At 36.4% G+C, this 21,259-nt stretch overlaps 1 protein-coding gene across 1 annotated transcript in view; it reads left to right on the top strand.

Annotated features, from left to right (window-relative positions):
* The window catches only part of CNTLN (centlein), a gene marked incomplete at its 5' end in the record, with an annotated part of 142,116 nt that overhangs the window by 3,174 nt on the left and 117,683 nt on the right, over positions 1-21,259 (top strand). The window contains 2 exons of the mRNA XM_021710978.1: positions 11,035-11,126; positions 17,876-18,414. Coding sequence (XP_021566653.1) covers positions 11,035-11,126; positions 17,876-18,414 — 631 coding nt within the window. The remainder of the gene's footprint in view (positions 1-11,034; positions 11,127-17,875; positions 18,415-21,259) is intronic.

Below are 21,259 nucleotides of genomic sequence, written 5' to 3'. Positions count from 1 at the left end.
TTATATGTTATAACAACTTTCTCAGTTTTAAAGTCTAACTACTGCATATAATTGATTTACTACTCATCACATTTTTTAAAGCCAAGGTTTTTCTGTTTATGAGTTCTTTATTTTTATGTCTTTCTTGGTCGGCAGATGTAATTGAAAATATTTCTTTTTCTGGGAGGAATAGAAATAGCAACATTTGTAAGCCTATATGTTTGAGAATATGTTTCAACTTCCTTTATGTTCGAGGGATAAATTGACTGGGTATAATTTTATTGGGTTATCCCTTCTTTCTCTCAGAACTTTCTGTCATCCATTTTTAGGATGGACAGTTGCCATGGAGAGGTGTCTAATTTTCCCTTTTCCTACAGCAAGCTCTGCTTTGGGTGTCTTGCTTTTGCTGCAGACGCCTGAAGGTTTACTTTTCTCAATTTGCTAAAGCCGGGCTCGGTGGCTCAGCCTGCAATCCCGCGCCTTTGGGAGGCTGAGGTGAGTGGATTGCCTGGGCCCGCGGGTTCGAGGCCCGCCTGAGCAGCGAGACCTCATCTCTACAATAAATCAAAAAATCAGCCGGGCGTGGTAGCACATGCCTGTAATTCTGGCTACTCGGAAGGCGGAGGCGGAAGGATCGCCGGAGCCCAGCGGGTCGAGGCTGCGGTGCCGGGAGCGGCCTCTGCACTCCAGTCTGGGCGACAGAGTGAGACTCCGACTCAAAAAACAAAAAAAAACAACAAAAAATTTAAATAGAATATGCATTGATACAATTTGTTCCAAATCACATTTTTCTGGAATATCTATGCATTTTTATTTATTTATTTATTTATTTATTTTTGAGTGGGAGTCTCACTCTGCCGTCCAGACTGGAGTGCAGTGGCCGCTCCCGGCCACCGCAGCCTCGACCTGCTGGGCTCCGGCGATCCTTCCGCCTCAGCCTTCCGAGTAGCCAGAATTACAGGCATGTGCTACCACGCCCGGCTGATTTTTTGATTTATTGTAGAGATGAGGTCTCGCTGCCCAGGCGGGTCTCGAACCCGCGGGCTCAGGCAATTCACTCACCTCAGCCTCCTAAAACGTGGGATTACAGGCTGAGCCACCGAGCCCGGCTTATCTATACGTTTTTATTTGTCAATTAAAATCTTATTTTGTTCCAATGATGTTCTCTAAGGAGGTCAAGTTCATGTGTCCCTATTCTTTTTTTTTTTTCCTTATTGTATTTTAAACATGTGGGGCACAAGTCAGGCTTAAGTACAATAGGTGGTCTATGTGCTGGTGAAGCTCGAGCTTCCCACTGACTCTCACCTCCCCTGATTTAGTATCAGGAACCCTTAGTGATGTTATTTGCGCCCCCTTCAAAGATTTTTTTTTGAATATATTTTTTCATACTTTTCTATCCCATTTTTTATGCTGTAATTCAAGGACATTCTGTTGTCTTTATGTTATATTACTTTTTTGGTCTGGCCTTCGTATCTCTTTTCTTGCAATTCTCTGGTGTTTATTTTTTTCCTCTGCATTCAGTTTATTTCAAGACTTTCCTTCTTTAGTAATTCAATTTTTAGTCATGTAGATTCCTTCTTTTGTTCTTTCTGACACTTCCACTGAATCTGAAATGATTTTTTTTTCCTGTTCTCAATTTATTGCCTCAATTCTCCCAATGTTTTACTGTCTCTTTTCTGAGATTATATTTTATTAAATTCAGATTTTTCAGTTATTTTCTTTCTTTCTTTTTTTTTTTTTCCCAGATTGGATTTTAATCTATATTTTGTTAAATGCACAGTCTACTCCACCTACTAGAGAGTGTTCAATTCCAGAAGGGGTGACCCAGGGTTTCAAATTGTCTGGCTTCAGTAGAGAGTCTTGGATATAAGCAGGCATGGTAGTTCTCTTTGTTTTTTTCTGAGAAGCATTTCTACTGTTCTTTATTCCTTTCTGTAGTTCCATATTTCCATCTGGTGTTATTTTCTTTATGCCCGAAGGACTTCCTTTAATATTTCTTACAGTACAAATATGCTGGTGATGAATTCTTTCAGCTTTTATACACCTAAAAAAAAAATCTATTTTGTCTTTATTTTTGAAAAGTATTCTCATCAAGTCTAGAATTCTGCATTGACAGTTTGTTTTTTCTTTTAGTAGTTAAAAAGTTTTACTCCATTATCTTCTGACTTGAATTGTTTCCGATGAGAATTCTGCTCTCATTCTTATCTTTGTTTGACTGTACATAATGTGTTCTGTTTTTTCTCTGCCTGTGGAAACATGGACTACTCCTGGGCCTGTATGAGCTTTGGAGCTTGTTTCCTCTGATTCTTTTGGGTGTTTTCTTCCTTGAATTTGGGGCGTTTCCTCACATGCATGTGCTGATTAGCACTTAACTGAAGACTCGACTCGAGGGGGATCCTCTGTAGGTCTTCAGAACTTTCCCTTCACTGAGCAGACCTCTCCTCAATTAGCCCATTGCTTTGAAAACTCTAGCTTCTTTTACCTCTGTAACCTTCAGGGTCTGGTCTCCTTAGTTTAGGAAGATTATTGGGCTCCACTTAGGTTCCTCGTTTCTGTGCTGTGACTTGGAAGCTATCTAGGCAGAAGGCTGGAGCAATCATAGAACTCACTTCATTTGCTTGCCCCTCTCAGGGATGACATTGTCTTATGCCTGATATCTAAAAACCATTTTAAAACTATATTTTGTCTAGTTTTTCGTTGCTCCATGTGGAAGGGTCAGTCTGGTTCCTTCAGCTTGCTTTTATTTTTATTGAACATATTTTCCCTGGATTAAATCCAAAATCTATATGAATAGTGACCTCTCTTCATGTTTCAGGTATGTATTTCTTATTTCCAGCTGCTTGTTTCCTTCTGGCTATTTTTACAAGGATCATAAAAAGTTAAGTATGTCCTTTAAAAATTTATTTCCCTTTCTCTAAAATCAGTTCTACCTCCCCCATGAAGACCTTAAGCTTCCACCACACTAAAGTTCTCTTTACTGAAAATTACAATTCATAGTGTAATGAGTCTTTAATACAGTCCCACAATATCTCTGTCTAGAGCTCAGCTAAGCTGGAAAGAACTAATGTGCCAGGTGTGAATAGCTGATTTAAGAAAACAAGCAAAAATGGAAGTTCCAGTTGCCTTCAGTCACTTAACTGTGGTAGTATAAGCAAGAGACTAAAGAGAAGAAAGTACCAACCCTCCGTAGTCTGTTTTCCCCCATCTGTCAGGTGTCATCACTCATACATGAGATTATTCACTGCTGATGGAGCCCCAGACACAAGGCTCCTGCGGTTTTATGGAGCTGTGGCTTGGGGATGAGGGAAGGGTGGGAAACCCGGGGAGGAAAAGTATCTGGTCAGAATGGGTCAGAACGAGGACACGTGTCTTCGAATTTCCTGGCCCCTCCTTGTCCCTTAAGGAGGTTTTCTGCAGAGACACCTAAATAAGCCTCAACCAAAGGGCCCCAATAAAGAGGCCTCTGAATAGAGGCACTTAGGCTAGAGATATTGGATATGTGTAAGAGTGTGGCTGTCCAGAGAGCTGGAGTCCTTGACCGGGGAACCTGATTCCTTGACTGCAGCTCCCTTCAGAGAGTGCAGTCCATTGACTGTACACCGAGTCTGGTTGGGGAGGGCTGCTTTTCCCCTGAGGCCTGCCAAGTAAAGCCTTTGTGATTCCCTATGGTCAGACTTGAAAATCACCCATAGTATTACCAGGAGAAGGAGTGCGTCTCTTGGTGTGGGACGACAGATTGATGTCAGTGACTGGGTTTTTGGGTTCAAGTTTGGAAATAATTCACAAAGTGGCAAGACAAGGAAACAGCTTGATTAAGCAGAGAATAGTACACTCTCAAGAAGGGAGAGTGGGCAGAAACAGCCTACAGAAGCTGCTGTCTCCCACTATTGTTGAGCTTAACTTTTATTCTTAGGTGTCCTGAAGGAGGGTGGGATTTGGGGTGCTCTTTTCCTAGAAATGGGTGGTCTTTGTTACTGTTACTCCTCCCTCATGTTGGGTAGGGAGTTTTAGGCTTTATAGTGTCATACTGGTACTGCTGTGGTGTCAGGTATATTTTAGGAGCGGGAGGTTCCCCTAGGGCAATTTTATGTTAATAGTATTATAATAAAGGTAAAAGTAGGATCAACGGTGGCAACCTTGGCACATGCACCAGGTGGTCTCTCAGCCAGTTCCTGCCTTGGTGGGCTCCCAACCTCAAGCATCTGAGATGGAGTACTGTGCTGGAGGTGTATCTGATAAGAGTCTTAACAGTCAGATAGGTGTGACGTTTCCTTTAGTTAGGCTGCCTTGCATGCATGGTTTTGCTCCAGCTGCTGCAGACATCAATGGGCTTGGAATTTTCCTACGGCCTTTAAGTTTTCCTAGTCTAACTTGCTATCAGTAGGGTTTGGCCAGGAGTTAGACTCTTCAATCTTTACCACAAGTGTACTAGTATGTTTTTAAAACCACTTCTTACAGTGTTCTTCATCGAAAGCTGAGGGCTTGTGTATCAAGCTAACAATGCAAGAAATAAAAACAAATGGGAAAACTCCTTCACAAATAATAACAATTTTGTATCTGTTGCATAGGGGTCTGTGAGTTGACTGGATGATCTCTTTTGTCTGATCCAGCTCTGTTTCAAGCTGCAAGTCAAGTTCACTTCTGCGCCACATATTTGATTCTTGACCAGAAAGGGAACAGGTGTAAACATACAGAGATCTTTAGGACTAAGTTTGGAACCAGCACACTGTAACTTCCACTCACGTTACTTTGGATAAAGCAAACCTCCTTATTAAATACAACCAGCAACAATTCATACTATCAAGTATTAGTTCCTTTGGAGGGTTAGAGCAGCATATCAGACTTTTCAGGCCTTTGCCCATAATTTTTTGCAATTCCTTTGTCCACTTGAAAGAATCTACTACGCGCATTGCATTATTCCTTTCAGTGATTATTAGCAGCAGTCATGACAGCCAAATTCTGAGGCCATGTTTTAATGTCAACATCTTGGATTTGACCTTTATGCCGCCATTGTTTCAGTTAATGCTCCTTCGATATAGTGACAAACAATTTCATTTCCCAAGCCTAAAGGTACTGGATTGAGTCTAAATTAACTAGGCTGTCTGTGACTAGTTCCTTTCTGAGCTCAGATTTTTTCTCATAGTACCTAATGAAGTGTGGCCAGCATTAACCAACTTATACTATCAGCATTCTGCATTGGCACCTCCTCATTCAATGTTGCAGATTTATTAATTACATTTTTTTTGCCTTCCATATTATGCCAAAACATTTTTTTTTTTTTTTTGAGTTGGAGTCTCACTCTGTCGCCCAGACTGGAGTGCAGTGGCCGCTCCTGGCCACCACATCCTTGACCTGCTGGGCTCTGGTGATCCTTCCGCCCCAGCCTTCCAAGTAGCTGGAACTACAGGCACGCGCTACCATACCCGGCTAATTTTTTGATTTATTGTAGAGATGAGGTCTTGCCAAGTTGCCGAGGTGGGTCTCGAACCCACAGTCTCAGGCAATCCACTCACCTCAGCCTCCCAAAGCACAGGATTACAGGCTGAGCCACCAAGCCCGGCTATGCCAAAACATTTTTACAAAATGTTTTGCCACTATGTAACACAGTTGACGATTTTCTCAACCTCCTGTAACCTATGTTTTGCCACCTAACACCCAGTTTCCAAATCATTGCCACATAGTTTAGGTTTTTATTACAGCAAAAATATAATAGCACATATATAAACAGAATTTGCAAAGATGAAAATTCATGTCAGTGGCAACCAGGGACAAAATTTGGAAGGATGTAAATGCACGTCCACAATTGTGAATGAGTTAATATGCAGACTTTCTGATTCCATTTTACTCTCTTAGTGATTTTCTACTAATGATAGAATAAAGCCCAAATTTCTTTATCCCCCTGAAAACTAGCCTTTTCCTATCTCTTTAGCCTTAACTTTTATGTGTTTAGTGTTATTTTTCCCCCCTGGAACTGAAAATCAGCAAAGTAAAACACCCAATATGTTTTACCACTTAATACCTCTAGATCATTGAACAGTATTCCATGTCAATTCCTTCTTTTCCGTCTAGAAAATACCTATTTATCTTTAACAGTTGGACTGGAGTGTGACCCTCTATCTGAAACCTTTCTCTGTTCTCTTTTTTGGGCCCTCAATGTTTTTTACTTACATTGTGCATATAAAATGTATACTATATGTGTGTATATGTATATATAATCTCTCTCTATATATGGATAGGTATATATACTATTTATGTACAGTTTTTTATTGCTACTATTATGCTTAAGGTCATGCTTTCTTATAGTTGTTCAATAAAAAAGAAAGGTGTAAAATAACAGCAAAAAATTAAATATTGGAATTTTAAGATTAAAAATTATTTTTAAAATAACCAAAAGGATTAATATTTAAAATATGCTAATATATTAAAATTGAAGGAAACAAAAGTAAATTAAAATGAGTAATTTGTAACATGAAATATATATGAAATCAGAAACAATTAAAATGTTAAACATAAAGCTAATTTGCTTAAATGTAAATATAATAAAACACTTGAAAGTAGAAAATAAACAGTTTAAAATATTTAAAAAGTATGAGCTTGAGAAATTGCATAAAAGAACAAGAGAGTTTATACATGGCCTCCAAACTAGCTAGAGGAATTAAAGAATGCATATTCAAATTTCCCCAGTTCACCCATGCAGATTAATGAGCTGGAGGACCCCTGTTTAAAGACATTTCATTCTTAAAGAAGCCTACTTGAGAAGCCTATTTATTTGGCATAATTTATAATTAAGAAAATGGGGAGAAAAACCCCACCTATTCTCTTTTCTTAGCTCTCTTCATAGAAAAAGATACTTTCATTGTCCCCGCAGCCTCCCTTTTAGAATAGTTGTGGTTGGTGACAAAAATGGCTGACATGTCTTTAACCTTCAACTGATTAAATAGTTTCCTCCCAAGGCTCCTGCTCAGGTAAAGTCAAATGGGATGAGCTTGGGCTCAAAAAAGATGTGCCAGGTATAACAGTCACATCGAATGACTGAGCTTCTCTAATAGCCATCAGAAACAGGATTTATTTTTTGCTCTACCATCTCGTCTATCAGAAGTGGGACTTCATTTTTCCTTGGCTTATGATTACTTCTCAGAGGAGATGGGTTCTAATTATAGTTGACCTGATTTTACCTTGCTGGAGGCAACAGTGTTTAAATCACACAAAAACCAAAGATTTCTTTCATGGCAGGTCTTATTGATTATTGACCATTTATCTCAGATACATTTATCTGAAACAATACTCAGAGCTATTTTACTCACAACACTTCTGACACCAGTTGTATGAGGTTTTTTCTCCACTCAACAACTGACTCTTTGATTCTTCAGGGGCCAACTGGATGTCATACAATTTAGTTCAATTCTGATTCTAACTACTTGGATTTAGTGCAGACCCACAGGTTAAGGACTCAGTCATACAAGACTGCCCCCACTTCAGAACCCCAGATTTCCATCTGAATTTCTGACCAACAAACTATGTAATTTGGAGGTTCCCATAACCTCTTCCTCAGATTTGACAATTTGCTAGAATGGCTTAGAAAAATGCTTTGCTTACTATGTCCAGTTTAGTCTAAAGGGGACACCCCAGGAACAACCCAGTGGAAGAGATGCGTAGTGCAAGGTCTGGGGGAAGGAGCAGGAAGTGCTCATATCCTTTCTGGGCAAGCCTCCCTGAACCTCCGTTTGGTCGCCAACCTGGAAGTACTCCAAACTCTGTTGTTTAGGGTTTGTTTGTTTGTTTGTTTTTAACAGAGCTTCCATTACATAGTCATCACTCTTTGAATTTTTAGAATGGGTGATTGAACTCAGTCTCCAGCCCCTGCACCCTCCACAGAAGCCTGGGGGTGGTGCTGAAAGTTACTGCCTTCTAATCATACTGTTGCTTCCTCTGATAGCTAACTGCCATCCTGAAGCTGTCTCGGAGCCCACCAAGAATCATCTTATAAAGCATAAACTCTGATATGGTTGAAAGGGACTTACTATGCTTTCCTTATAATAACAAAAGATGCTTCTATTACTCAGGAAAGTCCAAGAGTTTTAGAAGCTCTGAGTCAGGAATTGGGGGCAAAAACAAAATGCAGTGGGTGTCCATGGGTTCCATATCCCTGGCTTCAACCAACTGCAGATTGAAAATAATTGAAAAAAAATGTGTTGTACTGAATATGTACAGACTTTTTTCCTTGTTATTCCTATACAATATAACAACTGTTTACAGAGCATTTATATTATATTAGGTATTTTAAGTAATGTAGAGATGAGTTAATATATTCAGGATGATGTGCATAGGTTATATGCAAATAGGGCACCATTCTGTATCAGGAACTTGAGCATCCTTGGATCTTCATATCCTAGGAAGTTCCTGGAATCAGTCTCCCACAGATACCGAGGGATGACTGTGTATATTTCTTACTGTGTCACAAATAACTTCTCAAGTAGAATCTTCTCACAATCACTCTTAATCTACTTTTCCTAAAAGTGAAATAAAAATAAACCACTGTTCTTAGGAAATTGCCCATACACAAATTGATACTTGTTTCCCTTTCTTAATCTCCAAATTGAAATAATCAGAAACAGACCTTTAAGAAAATGTGTGTAGCTTCATATTAAGATCAGGAAAAATGTAAGTATAATAGATTTTTTAAAGAATAATTTATTAAAATAGTTGAAAGAATCTAAAATGAGAATAAAAGTAAAAAGTTGCAGAAGAATGTAGATTAATTATTTAATGTAAGTCAGAAGGATTAAAAGAAAAGAAAAAATATAGAAAATAGAATAAAATAACTTTAAACAACTATGAATAAGAAAAGTTAAAAGTTAACAAGAAAAAAGAAAAAAATAGAGAAACTCTTGAGAAAGAATATAAATCAGAATGAATGTTTATAGTAGTAGAAACAAAAGTAAAGCATTTAAAACTAAAATATTAAAAATAAATCTCCAGTAAAGTAAAACACAAGCTCACACATCTACCACAGGAAAAAAATAGAAGTGTGTATTTCTAACAAAGTCCTCTGGGTTCATTTCCAAATCCTGAGATCCTTGATGAGAAAAAGAATCAAGGGACAGAGAATTGAATTCTTGTTCCTCTTCTTGGCGTGAGGCTACCTGCTTGAGTATTCTTTATTAACCTATGAAGGTGAGAAACAAACTTCAGCAGACAACCACAGGTGATTGGCCAGTGCACTAGTGAGCCCTACACACACACACACACACACACACACACACACACACACACACACACAGGAACAAAAAAGCAGCGAACAGATTCGTGTTTGTTTATGTATGTATGTATGTATGTATGTATGTATATATGTATGTATGTATGTTGGAGTGTCACTCTGTCACCCAGGCTGCAGTCAGTGTCATGATCATAGTTCACCACAGCCTCGACCTGCTAGGCTCAAGCGATCCTTCTGCGTCAGCCTCCCAAGTAGCTGGAACTACAGGCATGAGCCACGATGCCTGACTAATTTTTTGATTTGTTGTAGAGACGAGGTCTCACCATTTTGCCTTGGCTGGTCTCGAACTCTTGGGCTCAGGCAATCCTCTCACCTCTGCCTTCCAAAGAGATTTTAGGGCTGAACCACCTTACCCAACCAGATTCATTTTTAAATCAACCTTCATCATTTATTTTATTAGAGTTATTTGGCTACTATTAGCATTCTATACTCTTTGAATGTAGAGCTCTTACCTTTTATTTTTTAAGAGTAAATATTTCAGTCAGAAGTATAGCAGATATTTAAATGACTAGAAAGGATGAATTGTATTTGCATATTATTTCTATATCGCTGAAAGATTGTTGTAAATGAATTCAGCACCATGGTGTTAGGGGACTAGAAGAAGAAACTTAGGAACCAATAGATTATTATCAAGGTAAAGGTACTTATTCCCCAAGTGGCAAATTCTACCTATTCTAGCTTTTATTATCCTTAGGATAGTGTTCTATTTATTTCATAAGTGCAGAAGTTTTAATTGGGTATGTCATGTTTCAAAGACAAAAGAAATGCCTAATTCTCTCTAACAAACTTGTTAGTCACTGTTTATACCAAGAGGATTTCTACTCTACAGAGAATAATATTGTTTTCTTTTTCCTTTGTTGATAAATCAAAGTTTTACACTGACCTACAGCAGCAAAGCATACTTTAAAGCAAAATCATCACAGGGTAACACAGATATGTATCCTTTTAGCTTTATGAATTATATTTGTCCCTATATTCCTTAGGAAATATAATTTAATAAGAAAGTGTTAGTTAAATTTGTCATAGTAATTTATCAGATAAGAAAAAGGTTATTTATATGTTTTGATTTTAATGATATTTTGATTTTAATTATATTAACTGAAATTTTATGATTTTTTTTCTTAAAAGCTAAATCATTTGCAGATTTTTGCTTGTTTGAAAAGGCTGTGGTCAGATGTATAGCTAGTGTATGAATGACTTGTAAAAATAACCTCATTTATATACCTGGCTTTCTATTTGTTATGAAGTCACAATTTTTCTAGAAAAGTGATTTTTATGGATTACCCTGTCTAGTGCATGCTCTTTCACTTGAAGAAAAAGGTAGTGGTAGGGGGTATTACAGTTTCAGTCCACCCTAATTCTGTTACTGTTTGCTTTGTTCAGCAATCACTCTGATCCTCCTGGCAGGGAACAAGATCCAGAGAACAAAACTAGTAGTGACTGTAGATAAAAAGGCAATGAATTCTGCTTTTAAGGCAAAGGGGGAATAGTCTACAAAGGATTGAAAATAAGAATAAAAGTATAGGATTGTTAACCTGCAGCTCTATTGTACTTTTGAAAATCTTAACACTGCAGAAAAAAATTGTGACACTATGAAGATACATAATTATATGAAAATTTTGAAAAAGGTCACCATTTAGTTACTGGTCAAATACTTGACAAGAAAATAGCCTAGATTATTCATAATTGAAAAACTATGGAACCCTTTCCCTTAAAATGACAGGACAACTTTTCAGCAGTACATGAGGTACCATAATATATTATTTATTCTCTACCAGAACAACTCTTTAGATACGGTGAAGGTGATGAGGTCAAGAAGAGTACTCCAGAGAAGAATGGGAAAGAAATGTTGGAGCAGACATTACAGAAGGTAGTCTCATCTTTAAGATATTGAGCTGAGCAAGTTAAATCTGAATTTTAACATAAAAGATTATGTTTTAAAATGAGGGCTCATGAACTTAAACCTTGTGTGAATCCTTAATTTAAATTTATAATTCAAAAGCATTGGCTTGCCAAAGTGGGGTAAAAAAAAATCAATGTTAGTGAAATAAATGTATAAACACTTATGCTTCTTTTGACATAGATTAAAAATATTTTCAAAGATGAAATAGAGAGAATGAAAATAATAAAAATTATAAAAATGTAGCCTATATGTGCTTGTTAGTTATATCTTAGCAGTTTAAGTTTAAAATGGGGTATAGTGAGACTCTGTGCTACACTTCAACAAATATAGAGATTTATGGTATTTAAAAAACTGAGCATATAGTTTTACCACAGTAAAATGGTAATATGTTTATAATTTTAATCTTATATTTTAAAAATGCATATGAATCATCTCATTAGATAAAAATTTACACCAATATGATTTACTATTGCTTCTCTGTGCTTTAATAAGACCATCTATATAAGCTCTGTAGTCACAATACAGTATACCTGTTAATAATAAAATACTATTTTAAAATCTTAACATTGATCTTTACAATTTTAAACTTAATTTGTATTATGTGGACTCAATTATATTAACACTTTTTGTTACTGTTATAAAGAAAATGCTCTTTAAATAGTTTAATCTTGTAAGTGATTTTCATTTGGTTACATTGGATTGTTTTTTTAATACAAATATTTAATAGTTAGCCAGAGCCAAAAATGCACAAATATCTAAGCAAAAATATTACTATAACTACTTAGATTTGCATCTGTAAATTGACTTGTAGGAATTCTAGTGATTTACAGCAGATGACGTGATTCCTTTTACATCTAACACTTGCCATATGGTCAGGTAAAAAAGGCTGTCATCTCATTATTACTGAATGACACACATCAGGTTAACATAATAACACGGAGAATAAGAAATGCTCACGTTCATTTATCTTATGGTAAAATGAGTAATTGAAATCTATGCACTACCAACTAGGATGTCACATATTTTATACTAGTTTATCATCTTTGTTTCAAAACAATATTTTTGTTTGCTGGATTTTGTATACTTTTTATTTATATGGATGTTTAATACTATGCTACTATTTACTGCCTTGGGGTAGAAACTCTAAAGAAAGCCATTATTTTATTCCAACTGCCATAAATGACTACTACCATAGTCGATCCAGAAATCCATTTTAAGACCTGAAATCCAAAGTGAATTATTTTCATTGGACCATATGTCACATTAGCATGCAAATTTGTCACTATTTATTATAATAACCTAATGCAGTTGTTTCAGTCGTGATTTAATTCCTGGTGGTTGAATTTCCTTATTTTAAAATGATGCATATGGAACTCAAAATGGATTTAAAAGATATTAATAGGATGAAAACAATATTTGTATACAGTAGAAATGAAACATATAAACAAATTATTTTTAAAATAATGTGTTAACATTTCACACTGTAATTGGTTGAATTGTGTCCCCCATCCCCCAAATTTTTGTTAGAATCCTTATCTGTGGTATCTCAGAATGTGACTGTAAGTGGGGATAGGGTCCTTAAAGTGGTAATTAAGTTAAGCTCTAATTCAATGTAGGCTCTAATTCAGTGTAATGGGTGTCCTTATAAGAAAAGGAAATAAGGACACCGATAGAACAAAAGGAAAGCCATATGAAGATACAGGGAAAAGACTGCCATTTATAAGCCGAAGAGACAGATCTCAGAAGAAACCAACCCTGCTGACAGCTTGATCTTGGACTTCTAGATTCCAGAACTAGGAGATAAAATAAATTTCTGTTGTGTAAGTCACCTACTCCGTGGTACTTTGTTATGGCAGCCCTAGCAAGCTAATATACATACTTCATAATGTCAAGTGTTTCTGTGTCAATTTTGAAAAGAGCCATCTCTTTGGTAAATTATTTTAAATGTTCAGTACTGAAAGAAATTTCAGACTTGGACTGACTTATAACACACACACCAAATACCTTTAACAGTTCCCCAGACTTTCGTTCTCAAATATATGTTAAAATTTACTCTTCTATTTTTGGAGGCTTAGAATCAGCAGAATAATTTTTTGAGAGTATACCTTTCATAGCCCTTTAATAAAAGTGCTGTGGACATTCCCTTTTCAAAATCTTTAGGAATAGTGTCTCTGTTTTGTTATTTGACCTCCATTTGAATCTTAAACACAAATGATTTTGACCAGTTTTTTTGATTAAACATAGAGTTACATTAGGCTGTTTAACAGACAGTTCAAAACTACAGATATTTTCAATTGATATCCTTTTTTCCTCACCCATTTTAAGGGTTACAGTTCATACGCCTGTAATAAAAGGCAGGTTAACAAAAGGAAAGCCTAGCATTTATTTAGTCAAAGTTTTATGTGGCATGGAGGCTTCAGAAACAAAGGCCCAAAGACCCAGGGAAAACTGTGTGTTTACATGCTTAAATTCGATAAAGAATGGATAGCAGTGGCATAGAAATGTGTTTGGACAAAAGGGCGTGCTCTAATGGTAATAAACTGAGAGGACAAACCAGCAAGGCCTGTCTGCTCAGATTCTTCTTTGCCTTTCTCTGCAGCATTCCTCCTCTCAGGGTATGGGGCAGGACCCCTCTGCAATGAGGGTTTTCAAGGGAGAGCAGAGAAGGGAGACAGTGACCTTTCTAGGTTTATGGCTAGCTTTGGAGGGGAGGAGTTCTAGTTCCTATGACCCATCATGGCAAAGAGGAATTCTGTTTTCTATGACTCCATTCATGGGAGGAAAAGGAGTGGGAGACAGGAGGGCAGGAGAAGATCTTGCTTCTGAAGCCTTTCAGTGTCCTGTAATTCAAAGCACTCAGCCTGCCAAGGTGCCATACCTTAGGGTGTTGTGTTCTGAGCCCAAACGTATGTAAAATTTTCATGAATTGTCTCCAAGCTCAGATGAATTTTAGTCAAATTAAAAGAATACTAATATCCAGAGTTGAAATTCAAATTGCATGTGTTTGTAATATCTTATTTTAATTCAAAGTTTAAGTTGATTTAATGGCCAATTCAGAATATATAGCCCGAGTAATTATGTTTTAGTTCAAGTAATTTCATTAGGTAGATGTTAAGATTAATAATAATAGAAACAATAATGGTGATAATTATAATAAATTGTTTAGGATTTACTGTCAGTCAGGAATTATGGCTCATGATTACATTTAATAGTCACAACAGACCTCCCAGGTAGAAATTACTGTCTTCATTTCACAGGTAAGGAAACCAAAGGTAAAATAGTTTAAATATTTTATCTGCTGAAGCAATGAGAGCTGGAAGTGAGATACAGACTTGATTCAAAATTTTATTATTCTAAACCACAAAGTTTCTCATTAATATTTTTTAGAGGCAACCCCTTCGGGTCCCTTTCCACCATGGGAGCTTTTCAGTCCTCAATAAATTCTGCTTTCTCACTGAAAAAAAAATTTTTTTATACCACCACCGTCAAAGTCACTTTTTTACAAGTATAATTGCTTATCTGTATAAAATACAAACTGGAGGGGATACAAAAAACTCCAGAATTATCTTTTGGAGTATGGGTCCCTTGTAGTACATTCAGAAATTGTTCCTCTAGATCAAACAGTCAACTAAAGTTTTTATCTGTAAGTTTTGAGAAGAAAATTTGCAGAAGAAACACCCTGAGTTTTGGCAAACAGGTGACTGGTTCTTCCACCATGACAACACACCTGCTCATACTGCTCTGAGGGTTCAGCAGTTTTTGACCAAAAATGGCATGACCGCTATTTACCACCCTCTATTCACCTGATCGGACCCCAAGTGACTTTTTTGTTTGTTTGTTTCATTGGATTAAAAAAGTCTTCAAAGGGAAATGTTTTGCTGAAATGGAAAAGGTAAAACAAAAAATGGCAGAAGCACTGAAAGGCATCAAAATAGATGAGTTCAAAACTTTTGAGTGGTGGAGAAAGCATTTTGATGGGTATATTGCATCTTGATGAATATATTGCATCAAATGGAGAGTACATTGAAGAGGACAGAAATCTAAGAGGACAGAAATCTAAGCATGTTAGAACAAATACACTGGTTGTTTTGGCCTCCCCCATCGAATATTAGAAAATAGAGTATATTCTACTCACTCCACTCTGGAATCTAACATGCTAAAGTATTTTAAAATATATTTATGAAAAGATTTCTGCAGTGACTAAAAATCCACTGAGGAAAACTGAAGAGCATATAAAGAGGTGATATTTCATATTTGTCTGTAGCATATTTGACTAAATAGAGAATTAAATTTGGAGTTAGAGCGATTTGAAAAAAGGATTCAGCTAGTGTTTGCTTTTTTGAATACTGTATTTTTTGGTCACATTAGCCAGCTCTCCAATAAAGTATTTGCACTGAGAAGGAACAATAGAATCTCTTTCACAGAAATACACAGGGGTCTACAATTAGTCTGGTACAAAATTTTTCAGATACCTTTCCTCCAGGTCAAGAGTAGATCCTATCAGGTCATAAATCCAATAGGAGGAGAGTATATCATACTGTGGAATTGAAGTCATTAAAATTAGGTGAGCTGCTGCTTCTTGTGTTGAGAAATATTCATGTCCCAGTATAGTGTAGCCAATCAGTAAATGACTGTTAATTAAAAGAAAAGAGTTGAACTCACAAGAAAAATCAAGAGTAAAGAAGGATATGTAAATCAGACATGAGTGAAGCTCATGTTAAGGAAAAAGCTTACATCGTCACCATCGTAAGTAAAGTTCAGTAGACTGGAAAGTGTTAAGAATATGTATACATTTTATCTTGTGTATTTCTGGAACATTATTATTTCAAATTATTGATTGCTGTCTTAGTCTCTTCAGGATGACATAGAAAACCCTAAAAAACTGAGAGGTTTATAAACAGCAGAAATATATTTCTCATAGTTCTGGAGTCTGGGAAGTCCAAGATCAGGGTGCCCACAGACTCAGTGACTGGTGAGGGCCTGCTTTCTGGTTCATAAATGGGACTTCTGGCTGTATTTTCCTTTTTTTTTTGAATTGGAGTCTCACTCTCTTGCCCAGACTGGAGTGCAGTGGCTGCTCCTGGCCACCGCAGCCTCGACCTGCTGGGCTCTGGCGATCCTTCCGCCTCAGCCTTCCAAGTAGCTGGAACTACAGGCACGCGCTACCACACCCAGCTAATTTTTTATTTATTGTAGAGATGAGGTCTCGCCAGGTTGCCCAGGTGGGTCTCGAACCTGCGGGCTCAGGCAATCCACTCACCTAAGCCTCCCAAAGGCGCGGGATTACAGGCTGAGCCACCGAACGTGGCTTTATTTTCACATGGTGGAAGGAGCTAGCTAGCATTCTAGGGTCTCTTTATAAGGGCACTAATCCCATTCCGGAGGGCTTTGTCCTCAAGCTCTAATTGACCCCTAAATGCTTCGTCTTCTGATGCTAACACATTGGTGATTTAGGTTTTAACATATTAATTTTGATGGGACAAAAACGTTCAGACCGTTGCAGTTGCCAATACATTAAAAAATGTTTCTCCTTTGAATGATTTTGTTTTCAAAGTAAATGAGTTCATATATTTTTCCAGTCATTTAGATTTTTTCCTTGTAGCCTGTTTTTTCTTGACTCCAATGCTTTGTTCATTTTTTATATGTGTCTAAGTAGCTCTTCTTTCTCATATGACTTGTGGAAGGGGCACAAAATCCTGAACTGGAATCCCAGTTCAATCCAGAATCTCTCTTTTCTATTCTGGAGAGATATTTATTGGTTCTGTATACCTCTTGTTCTTGAGATGATCAGAAGAAATAATGTTTATGAAACTATTTTGTAAATAATGAGATGAACTTTACAAACAATAGTACTTGATACTTATTTTTAAGATCTAAACTTTTTTTTAGATTTAAATATAATCTCTTCCATGAAATTTTTGAACTCATGAATTAGAAATAATTATTCTTTCCTTTATGCTCAGACTTATGACACATAGATCATATGCTTTGCTAAATGGTTTATGTATGTCAATGTCTGTCTTTTCAGATAGTTTTTGAAATTCATTAAGATCAGGAACTGTATGTTACCATTGCTATGTCCTACAACATGAACATTATTTATTGAAATAAACAGCAAAGGTTTAATTTATATGAAATCTTGAAATCCTTGTAATTCGAAATTGTTAGACTTTATTATTTATTTTTTTTTTGGTCAAATGTTCCTTGATTGTATAAACTTTAAGAACCACATTACTACTAAAATTATATTTTTCTAATTTAGACAAAAAGCAGCCTCAGTGGTATATTATTTTGTAGTGTCATCACTTTTTCATGTGATTGCGTAATATCGAAGAAAAATGTTATTTATTAATACAGTTCCCCTGTGTACCTGCTTTTAGACTTTTTGTGTAAGTTGTTTTTCTCTGAAATGTATTTTCACGATGGATAGAAATATAACTAAAGCACTCAGAAAATTGCAGTTTATTAGCATACTTAGTTCTATGTCACTTTGTGAAGAATTGTAACTTACCATCTGTCCTTTATTTAACAGATGCATTATTGCATTTTTAAATGTATTCATCTACACCTCCTTAGAATTATTTAGAAATTAAGAACTTTAGATTTATTTTATTCTTACACTAAATATAGTTTTCTCATAAATTAGAAATCATAGTAAAATACAACAGATTATGGTTTGGGATTTTTAAAAGAATAAATTAAACTCTTCCCTTTAGGTCATTGAGTTGGAAAATCGGCTAAAATCTTTTGAGAAAAGGTCAAGAAAATTAAAAGAAGGGAATAAAAAATTAATGAAGGAAAATGATTTCCTGAAATCCCTCTTAAAACAGCAGCAAGAAGATGCAGAAACCAGAGAAAAAGAGCTGCAAAAGCTACTATGCAGGGGGAGTAAAGTTGTAGAAAAAGACAAAACTGAACTTCAAGTAAAAATCAGTGAGCTGGAGAGAGAAGTCGCTTCCCTAAGGAGACAAGTGGCAGAAGCTAATGTATTGAGAAATGAAAATGAAGAGCTGATGAACCCAGTGGAGAAATCGCACCATTCAGCAGACAAAACTCAATCTGAGATGGCCTCAGCAAAAGTGAGATCTGGCCAATATGATTGTAAGACAACCACTACCAATGTTAAATTTAAAACCGTCAAGAAAAAGTGTTGTGTGGGCCGTCACCACACTGTTCTCAATCACTCCATCAAGGTTATGAGCAATGTGTTTGAGAACCTCAGCAAGGACGGCTGGGAGGATGTGAGTGAAAGCAGGTAAGGCTCTCATTAACTTAGCTCTGTGGTGGGGACACTGTGCATATGCAAAGCACTGGCAAATGGAGATTGAATTTCAACTACTGTCGATTTGGTATTCAGAAAAAATACTGTCAGATCCTTTGAAATATCTTGGGAGGTCTTGTTCTGAGCTTATTGACTGAAATTTGCATGCAAAATTAGCCACAACTGCATGAGTATTTGAATAGGTGCCAGGAAACCCAAAAGAAGGCAATGCTTGATTTCTTCCAGTGATGCTATTTTCATGCAGTCATGAGGCTTGAAATTGACAGTTTGGCAGGTTGATTTAATTTGCTGGCCCTTTGCATATTCACCACTGACAGCTAAGGATTCCCAGGCAAGCCTACTAAGTCGGTTTAGTTATCTTGTGACATGTCAACCTGGGAGGAGAAACATTTTCCCCCCTTAATTTAGTTAGATAAATTTTGAATGACCCATTTCAGCTTGTTACCAGATGTCTACAAGCTGTTTAACATCCTTTAAATTAAGAACCATCTTCACTAATTATTTCATGTATGCATTATGCAAAGTCATTGTACTAACTTTAATTGAATGGTGGTTAAAAATTAGTTCTTTAAAGTTATAGCTCTACAGATTCCTAGTCTTAAGTCATACACCCCTAGTGAATAGCAACAGGAGAATACTAAAAATCTATAAGATTTCTTTCTCTTACCCCTGGCTGTACATTCATATATGCACTTGAAGCACATCAGTAAAACCACAAAGGCAAATGGATGATAGCGCACCACCTCTTTTTTATACTAGACAATAGAAGTTTAATGTTGCCAAAATTGCTAACAAATTGTCCAATTTGCTCATAGTTCTTAAAATTCTCCCTTGTTTTATAATGACATATTTCCTTTTATTTTCTCTAGGTATCTTAATTTGTTGTGTTTTTAAATCCCTAATAGTGGTTTCTGTTTTAGATTTGGGATGCCGCTGAATAATTTTCTTAATCACAGACATAGAACTGAAAATTGTCTTAAAACATAGTTCTCAAACTTGTTTGCATATTAGAATCACCTGGTGGTTTTATAAAAGTCCAAAAACTAAAGCCATACCCCAGACCAATTAAATTATAACTTTTGCGGTAGGATACAGGGTTAAGTATTTTTTGAAGCTTCTCAGTGGAATCCAATGTGCAGACAAGTTTGAGAAGTACTGTTTTAAATTACCATCAGGTCAAACCCCTTGTCTTCAAGTAGTTAGGACTCAAAAAACAAATTTATGAAGGTTAGACTGAAGGACCAAATCTGCATTCCTGTTTCCAAGTTGCCCAGGTTCTTCTTTCTTACTCTCAAAAGCAATTAGAGATAAAAGCCTTAACTTAAAACTCACTAAGCATTTATCTGTATCTTCAAAGAAATTCTAGTTTCAACTACTAATTACATCTCAGCCACTTGGTACTACCACACTATTCATAATATAGTGGTACAGTTTACTTATGTGCAAGTATGTAGTATATATGTGTGAATAAATATGTGAAAGTTACTAGTGCATGTGTGCAAGGTCACATATTTTGGGAGACGTATCATACACTATCTCTTAACATATGGGATTTTCAATTAAGTTACTTAGCAGTGAAACTCGACTTTACATGATGATAAGTGTTACATTTCCTGCCTGCCAGAATGCTCTCAGGAATCACTCAGCTGCAAAGAATTCTCAAACAATTAAAAATCATGCAGGAGACTTCAAAGACTTCAGATAATTCTAATTTTTTTTTAGCTTTTCTTAGTTTGTTGTATAAGAAAGTTACTTGTACAAGGAGGGACCCGCCCCAAAAAAGGAATTTATTTATTAAAAATTGTGTATTCTTACATGTTTAAACTTGAGACACCTTCAGAGTACTCTCTATTTGCTGCAGTACACCTATTGAGATGCTTTTTTCACTGCTCAAAACAGTATTTGAACTCTCAATTTTGATTCCTTTGAATGTTTCTGCTGTTTTTCATTTCATCTCTTCCACATCAGCAAAACATTTCCCTTTAAGGACATTTTTCATCTGGGTAAACAAAACAAAGTCACTTGGGGCAAGAATGGGCGAGGAAGGAGGGTGGGGCACAGGGGTCATGCCATTTTTGGAGAGAAACTGCTGAACACACAGTTCGATGTGGGCAGGGTTGCTTATAAATCACCTGTCAGGAAATGGGTAAACATGTTGAAAGCATCACCAAAAAAAAAACTAAACACAGCCTCTCACAACAATGCTAGCTGGTACACTGATGCTGAAGGACTCCTAGAACACTGATCTAGCAGGGCAAGCCTGTGCCACCTACAAGGAGCCTACCCTCCCAATATAATTCCATTTTTCGGGGGGCCCCATAGATTAAGAAAACGTAGCATATATAAAATATCATATTGTATAATTATCACCTTGTTAATATTTACTTCCCATAGTTGAATGGTATTAACAAAGCCACACCCATTCACTGATGGCTATAATCAGAAGTTTTTTATACCTTCAAAAAGGAAAAGTTTTCTTAGCAAATTAAAGAAAGAAAAATGAAAAGCAGAGAAGTAAAATTTTATTAAGTAGATTGTAAAGGGTGACAGAATATGTCATCCCAAAATATGCTACTCTGGCGTAAGGATTATTTTGAGCTGAAGGCAATTGAGAAAAAGCAGACAGAAGAAAAGCAGTCTGCCCTCCCCCTAAAAGTAGGACATAAATTTACAAAAGTAGTACTCCTTCCTTCTCTACCCAGAAGAGACAAAAGCTAATCACTGGAGACAACTTTAGACCTTAATCACTCAAGGGATGGTGCCAGAGTAATCTACACAGCAAATTTTATTAACTAGCCTTCATCTACCATTAGTTTCC

Source organism: Carlito syrichta, unplaced genomic scaffold (genome assembly GCF_000164805.1).
Source record: "Carlito syrichta isolate Samal-C Ts95f unplaced genomic scaffold, Tarsius_syrichta-2.0.1 Scaffold80798, whole genome shotgun sequence".
In the NCBI taxonomy this organism is placed as follows: Eukaryota; Metazoa; Chordata; class Mammalia; order Primates; family Tarsiidae; genus Carlito; species Carlito syrichta.
This window is presented reverse-complemented; position numbering and strand designations above follow the sequence as displayed.